At 39.7% G+C, this 8,191-nt stretch overlaps 1 protein-coding gene across 1 annotated transcript in view; it reads right to left on the minus strand.

Moving 5' to 3' along the window:
• Positions 1–565: 565 nt before the first annotated feature.
• Positions 566–8,191, minus strand: part of LOC140371860 (uncharacterized) — a 27,045-nt gene continuing 19,419 nt past the window's right edge. Inside the window, exons 14-18 of the mRNA XM_072459090.1 lie at positions 8,145–8,191; positions 7,495–7,523; positions 6,211–6,388; positions 2,491–2,579; positions 566–1,926 (exon numbers count right to left, since the gene is read on the minus strand). The exon at positions 8,145–8,191 is cut by the window's right edge and continues 204 nt beyond it. Of these exons, the coding sequence (XP_072315191.1) occupies positions 1,816–1,926; positions 2,491–2,579; positions 6,211–6,388; positions 7,495–7,523; positions 8,145–8,191 (454 nt within the window). The 3' untranslated portion in view covers positions 566–1,815. The remainder of the gene's footprint in view (positions 1,927–2,490; positions 2,580–6,210; positions 6,389–7,494; positions 7,524–8,144) is intronic.

Genomic DNA, 8,191 nt, shown 5'->3' on the forward strand with positions numbered 1-8,191 from the left:
ATAAACTTTTTTTTAAATAAACCTTTATTTTTTGTATGTTTTAAAAATACACTTTTGTTTTTTTTAAATAAACCTTTATTTGTTGTTTGTTTTAAAAATAAACTTTTTTTTTTAAATAAACCTTTATTTTTTGTATGTTTAAAAAAAAAAAAGGTTTATTTTAAAACATACAAAAATAAAGGTTTATTTAAAAAAAAAAGATAAAAAAAAAGGTTTATTTTAAATCTTTTTTTTTTTTTTAAATAAACCTTTATTTTTGTATGTTTTAAAAATAAACTTTTTTTTTTTTAATCTTTTTTATTATTTTTTTATAAACGCAACAATATTCAGATATTTTATCACCGCATCGGCAATGTACCGCGCAGAACGTGACCGGGCTGCAAAACCAATCACAAAAGAACGATATTCTATTCTAATTTCGACAACGATTATTCTTTTTTCGATACGTCGCACACTTTATTCAAACCCGTCACGTTTAAACTCGCGAAGGGACAGTTACGGCTCCAGTCAACAATATATTTCACAGTATCGTTCATATTCAAATACCTGATAAAAGAGCACAGAGTGACGTTAAAAACACATTTTATTTGCAGTAAAAAGTGACCACAATAATGCATACTCAACGATAAGACTGGAAACAATTTCATTTAAATACTCGAGTGTCTTAAAATGGTCTGACGCAGTGTTTTACAGAGACTTTAGTGAACATCAAACTGAAATACGTGGACAATGTCATGATTTTCTGCCAAAATACTGACGTTAAAATACAGGAAAAAAGCTTAATGAAGCTTAATGAACATGACTGAAGTTTACAAACCATTACTGCAAACGATGGAATACATAAAACACATTTAATTGTACCAAAGAACTGCTTATTTCAGAGACAAGCTTGTACTTCCACTTTTGACCACTAAAGGGCAGTAATAATTAGTGATTTCTATTCGCAAATAGACTTGGCGCGTACCTTTTATTAAATGCGTTTTAATTATTGTGAGATAAAGATAATAAAATGATATGAAGAGTATGATCTGTACGTTGAAGAAAGATAGTTCCAGAATATTCCAGAATATTCCCAGCCCCGTGTCAAGAAGTAATTCGTCAAGCAAATAAATTTAACCAAAAAAATCCATTATTGGAGTGAAATCCAGTCAAAAAAATATGCACGGAAAGATGAAATGTGCAAAAACTAAAAGGAATGCATCGCTCTCCTTTAGTCGAAAGTTGAAGACGTTCTGGTCAAAATATGAAATGTTTTGGTCCCAAAAATATGAATATAAAGTGTCCAAAAAATGTTAATCGAGAATGGCAAAAACGACAGTAGTTTCAGAAAGAATATTAACATTTTCTCTCAAAAAAAGGCGATACCAAGTTTGTCCGGCGATAAAGTGTAGCGCAGGAGAAGTGGAAATCCAAATTTTGGTCCCAAACGTAATGGAAAAAGTGACAAAAATGCAGCATAAATGTCCATATTCGTGCCATTGCTTTCTCCGTCATTTAGTAGCGTTAATTTAAGTGTGTAGTGTTAATTTAATGTAGTACGACGACAAAAAAGCAAAGAAATCGAAGTCGGTTCTCCAGAATTTCATCGAAAACTGGTCCGAGAAAGTGACAAAATATCAAAGTTTCCTTTTCCCGCTCTCGAAACGGCATCGATTACGCAATTATTTCGATCTCCGGACTCGTGCTGCGCCGTTAGAAACGCGTCGACATGAATCCTGGTCGAAATGAGCGAAAAACAACAGAAAGCGTCGTTGCTAAAGTGTTTGTGCAGCGTTAATACGAGCGAGCGCGGTCGGGGGTTACGTACGGCTCGAGTCACGCCAGGAGGGAAATGTAGTTTTTAGGGACTATTCCTCGTTTGTGGCCGACGACTCCCGCAATCCACTCCTCGTCCACCGACTCCACTTGGGTCAAGATGTCGCCGACCTTTAAAAGAGGATCAACAGAAGAGTTAGAGACGTTTTGCAAATACGTTTATCGTTAAAAATGGCGGTTTTATCTAGAGCTGGGTTGAAATAATCGATTTTCCGTTTTTTAATCAATTCGCATATTAATGACCGATTATCGATTCGTACGTCCAAAGATCGATTTTTTTTTAATTAAAATTATTTTCTACATTTCCCTCAGTGAACTTCAATCTACCTTCAAGAAAGATAATTCAGGACTCCTGGATTCTCTTTCTTGAAGGTAGATTGACCCTTAACCTTTTCATCAGTCTTCCATCAGTAACTACCAATACTTGTAAGATTTGCTGTTTAATATTGATATAATACTAGTTGTAATATGTTGCTTCTCTACACAGTCATGAAGTGAAGGAAACGGTTCAAATACAGTTTTTATTTTTAATAACATTAACCCCCGGATCGAATCGAATCGGATGGAATCTGAGAAATCGGAAAAAAAAATGATTTTGAAACGTAAAAATCAGACTCGATTCTTGAAATTTGAATCTAAACCCAGCTCTAGTTTTATCGGTCTTTTCCGTCGCACCTTCAGCGTGAGTTCGTCCTCGTTCTCGGCGGTGAAGTCGAACAGAGCCTTGGCTTTTGCCTCCGAAAGCGGCGCTGCGATTGGCTGAGCTGTGGACGAAACACAAAACGAGGTCATCGATGAGGTCAGCGACTTTCTTAACTTAAAGGAGATGTGTTGTGTTTGTTTTCGGGTTCGTAGTATCGACATGAGTGGATCATCATTTTACATTTCGTTCATCGTAAACGGCAGTATCGATCGAAACATTTCCACTGACTTCCTGTTAAAAACTGCAGAACTGCTAAGCTCCGCCCCTTCACAGTGTGACACGTCGTCGTTGACAAGCAGCAGAAACGTATTTTTGAAAAGCTGCTACGCGACATTTTAGAAACAGACACGTGTCACTCGCAGCTTCTCAAATAAACACAGCGAGTACGGGGATGTGGGCGGGGCTAGGGGGTAAGTGAAAACAGGACGTTACTGCACACTTGTGCTTCAGTTGCAGGGCAAAACTGGATTAACTCAAACACGCAAGAATCAATCATAATACAACAAATAATGAGAAAACAAATGATGAGGGAAACGCTGTTCTCAAGCTCATTAAAGGAGATGGTGCGTCATACGTGCCCTTTAAAGGTGCTCTATGTAACGGTTTTGGTGGAGAATCAATGTATTCAAGCAACAAAACTAATTGAATAGATGCAAAGGCAAAAAAGTGGAATATATCAGGCAAAGCAGTGACAAGCAGGTGGCAGACCCATCAGCACAGAAAAGTTACACAGTGCACCTTTAATTATAAGAGACGCAGGGCCGGCCCAAGCCTTCAGGGGGCCCTAAGCGAAAACATTTTTTGGGGGCCCCTCACTACGTCATCAGAATCAGTTTTATTGCCATTGTCAGTAAACAATTCACATAAGGGAACTTTCTTCAACGCAAACAAAGCACCAAAACTCCAGGGCATCCGTTTGCCAGTTAGTTTATTCTCAGAACCTCACAAGGTCAAATATTGATAACTTAAATCCCACAATGCAACTTGGTATTCCGCTGACATCACCTCTACTCCCTGTACAACTAACACACGTCCCAGATATGTTTTTGGGCGTATTTGGGGGCGTTAAGGGTCTACAGCCACATTAGCACATTAGTTTAAACTAATGAACAGGGGGGGTCTGGGGGCTCTCCCCCAGAGATTTTCAGATCTTTTTTGGGTCTTCTGCTGCATTTTAATGTGGTCCAGCCGGCTAAAGTAAGAGTAAAATGTTGAGGTTGTAATGCTATAAAATGATGATGTGATGAAACTGTGCCAGGAGAAAATGACTAAAGCCAGTTATTAATACATTAGTGTACTTAATTACTCAATACAATATTGGCTATGAAAAATAATTATGGTCAAATTGATTCATTTTAACTGAAAATGTAAAAGTAATAGTTACTTTACTAATTTATCTTTTACAGCTCCCAACTGTTCCTTCTTGCCAAAGTGACAAAACAAGTTATATTAAATTAAACAAATGGCATAAGCATTGCTTGATTAACAATTAACACTGATAAAACAGTGCAAAAATGTTATTCCCAGAGAATGAACAGAACGAGAAGTGAAGGTCCAAACCTAGCTATAGTGAAGAGACTGCGTTTCTGCAGCTTTGCCACTTTTGTATAAAAATATATAGTATTATTCTATAACAGACGTAATCATAATATGTCTGGTTATTTTTCACTATCAATTTATTATAATTTATAACAAATAGTCTAATGATGCTTTTTAAATGAATTGAAATGTTTTATTGCTCTATTAAAAGTTAATTACAATATAAATGTTTGTTCTGATCAGAACACCACACTGGACTCCTGCACCTTTACGTTCCTCTCATTGCACTTTACGAAGTCAAAGTAAAACAGACATCACGAGTCACGATTGATCTCACACATGGTGATGTGGGAGAGAGGAACGCAAACTCAAACCGCTCATCTCTGACTGAGGCTGCACAGGGGCCCGGGACAGGGGCCCGGGGCAGGGGCCGCACACTGTTCACTCCAAAGTTTCACGTCAGAGGTTCTGTACGAGACGGCGCTCGTCCGGACCGGATCTCCGCCTCTTAGTGACCCGGGGCATAGACGCCCCTCCCCGGCCTCACCTGCAGCTAACACTACGGGGCTGGTGTAAATGTTAAGCTTATTATCTTTCATTCAGACATATTATTGTGCGCGGTGCAGAGCTCTCGTCGCCTCCAGCCTGAGCGAACTAACGTGACAGAATCGTGTTGTTTCAAACAGCAGCATTAACCGTCTTTTTGTAAGAGAAGTTCAATACCTGGAGAGTGTTGTTGAGTTTGCAGTTTCTTTACATCGTCAAGAAGTTTCTTCTTTCGTTTTTCGGCATCGGGGGGATATATTCCTCTGGACATGAGGACCACGCAGGGACCACGTTCTGTTGTGTTTATGTTTTGCTCTCGAGCTCCTCGCGCACAATGGAGTTGACCAATCAGCGCAGGTTTGGTGTCTTGGTTGCCAGATTGTCATTACAAATAAATGCGGTTTGTGCGTTATATGTTACCGCTGTGTGCGCTGCCGCGCCAGCAGCGCTACTACACTAGTGGCGCACGCTGCGCTTGCACTTCTCATAAGACGGGTTGCCAGATTGGGGGCCCTTTTAACGCCTCGGGGCCCTACGCGGCTGCTTAGTTCGCTTATAGGCTGGGCCGGCCCTGAAGAGACGGTATACAAAGCTGATGTCCAGAGAAAGAGGTCATTTAAAGGTGGTATGGACGATTTTTTTTCAGCAAATTTTTATCATATTTCCTCGTGGCGTGGATAAATCATTTGTCCTGCCGCGTATCAATCATAAAACGCACCTATCGCTCACCTGCAGCCGCGTGCGGTTCGTCCCCACGTTTCCGCGTGCCTAAGCGCATGGTGCCGTACCGCGTTTACACAAAGGAGGAACTCATGAAACTGCAGAGAACAGTCGTCTTACCCGGAGATCGTCACGTTATCCCGTCGCAATACTGACCTAACCTAATACTGATGTGCAATTCTGTCGTATGTGCAATTGCTGTTGGAATTCATGTGCAATTCATGTGCAATTACTGTGAAATTCATGTGCAATCTATGTGCTGTCGTGACACATATTCATGTGCAATTACTGTCGGGATCACATGCAATAGTATTTATTTATTTATTTGTCTATGGGAGTTTTTATTTATTTGTAGGAGATCTTCTACTGAAAGTGTTTTTCAGACTTCCTATAAGTGATCTGTTCTTCTGTATCTACCTCTGTATCTTCCTGCGTTGCACCAATGAAATTTCCCCATGTGGGACAATAAAGGAATATCTTATCTTATCTTATATAGTTCCCTCAGTGTACGGGGCAAAATGAAGACGGAGAAAGACGTTCGAGCTGACGCAGAAGTGGACAGAAATCTACGGGAGACGAGCGATGCGATGCGCTCCGTTGCGCTAATAAACAAACGCACGTGTGTGTTGTATCAGTCCGCACGGGGGAGTGCGCATGCGCACTTCCGCCTGCGTTCTCAAATCGCCGAAAAATCGTCCATACCGCCTTTAAGTATGTAAATATGAGTATTACGTAGTACAATTTGACTAAAACTAAAGATTCCTTGACAAAATCTTTAAAAAAGCTATTGTAAAAAAGATATATATTGGAGTGGATGGTAAAAAGTACTGCGTATTTGCCAGGTTTTTAATCTAGTCGTGTATTTTCATCTGTGGTACGCCTCGCACCTTTAGTGGACGGTCGCGTGAACGCCGCGGGATAAAGACCCTCCCTGTTCTCCGCGCGTCCCCTCCTCCACTCGCCGTCGACGTGCTCCAAAACTCGGATGAGCGCCCCCTTCTGGAAGCACAGGTCGCCTGCAGTCTGACCGGGAAAGTCAAACACGGCCTCGGCCCACTCCTCAGTCTGTGGGGGGAAAAGACACAGGAAACGATGAATATTTGAGAGGAAAGTTACATGAACTTCACAGCGCTCAGGGTACGTCTTCTAGTAGGGGGTGCGCCACCTGGTTGTTTCCATGGAGATGCAGTTATTTGCTTTGAATATGCAACAGTATGGCCTTAAACAGATCGATCCGGCATTTATTCTTCGATTACAGATGTTTTTATTGCATTTAGACCAGCAGGGGGCGCACTCTCCACCAAAAACGTTACAATTGCACCTTTAAAGGCGCAATGGACGATTTTTCGGCGATTTGAGAACGCAGGCTGCGTCGTAGGTTGCGTCGTAGGTTGCGTCGTAGTTTGCGCCGTAGGTTATGTCGTAGTTTGCGTTGTAGGTTGCGTTGTAGGTTGCGTCGTAGGTTGTGTCGTAGTTTGTGTTGTAGTTTGTGTCGTAGTTTGTTATATAGTGCACCTTTAGAAATTAACACCCCATTTCCAACTAATGCTAATACTAATGCTATTGCTATGTTAATGTCAATATCAGCGACAATGTTAATACTAATGTTATTGCTAATGCTAATATTAATAATAAAGCTAATGTTAATGCTATTTTTAAAGCTAACGTTAATGTTAATATCAATGCTAATGTTATTGCTATTCTAAGGTTAATACTAATGTTGATGCTAATGTTAATACTAATTTTAATGCTAATGTTAAAGGCGGTATGGACGATTTTTCGGCGATTTGAGAACGCAGGCGGAAGTGCACATTCCACTCCCCCGTGCGGACTGATACAACACACACGTGCGTTTGTTTATTAGCGCAACGGAGCGCATCGCATCGCTCGTCTCCCGTAGATTTCTGTCCACTTCTGCGTCAGCTCGAACTGTCTTTCTCCATCTTCATTTTGCCCCGTACACTGAGGGAACTATATTATGATAGATCCATGCGCTTAAACACATGGAAACGTGGGGACGATCCGCACGCGGCTGCAGGTGAGTGGTAGGTGCGTTTTATGATTGATACGTGGCAGGACAAATGATTTATCCACGCCACGAGGAAATATGATAAAAAATTTGCTGAAAAAAATCGTCCATACCACCTTTAAGTAAAGAAATAAAGACTTACCAAAGACTCCTGGCATGACGATGTTGGTCCTGTTCAACACAAAACAAACGTTTGATTGGATATTATTATACATCATTAAGGACATTTAAACTAAGAACCTTCAAAACTGCAGTGGAACAAAGCCATTTCAAGAAAAAATATCTCACGTCACAATACATTTTCATTATATACCACAAATATATTACATACTTTACCCAAAAATTACTTTAAGCTCAAATAAAATGTTTCCCCCCCTATTTTTGTGATAAAACTGCAAAACTACCCGATATTTTTACTCTCCTTGTAATAAAAAAACACATGAAACACTGATTTAAAATGCAATACAATTACATATTATTACAATTATATTAAAACTACTATTATGCCTTTGACACAATAACGCAGACTCTTAGTAATCCTGCCAAACACTACAATATTGAAGATTCTAAATGTAAAATATTGTTAAAATCATGTGCTAAATTACATGAATAGAAGAAAGAAACACTTCAGCCTAAACAGCTCAAATCATTGTACTGCAAAAAACAAAAACAAAAAAACACTACAGCAAAGAAAGAGCGCACAATCAATATTAACACAAAAATATTCTCTCATTTATAGAACAAAAAATAAAATAAATAAATCGCTGATAAGTATTTGATGAAGTATTTTACCTGTATTCTCAGTGTTGGTCGTCTCCGCTGTAGCCTTGTCCGTTTCT

This window comes from Eucyclogobius newberryi, unplaced genomic scaffold (assembly GCF_026437365.1).
Source record: "Eucyclogobius newberryi isolate DKJ021-1_F unplaced genomic scaffold, fEucNew1.0.hap1 SCAF_22, whole genome shotgun sequence".
Taxonomy (NCBI): domain Eukaryota; kingdom Metazoa; phylum Chordata; class Actinopteri; order Gobiiformes; family Gobiidae; genus Eucyclogobius; species Eucyclogobius newberryi.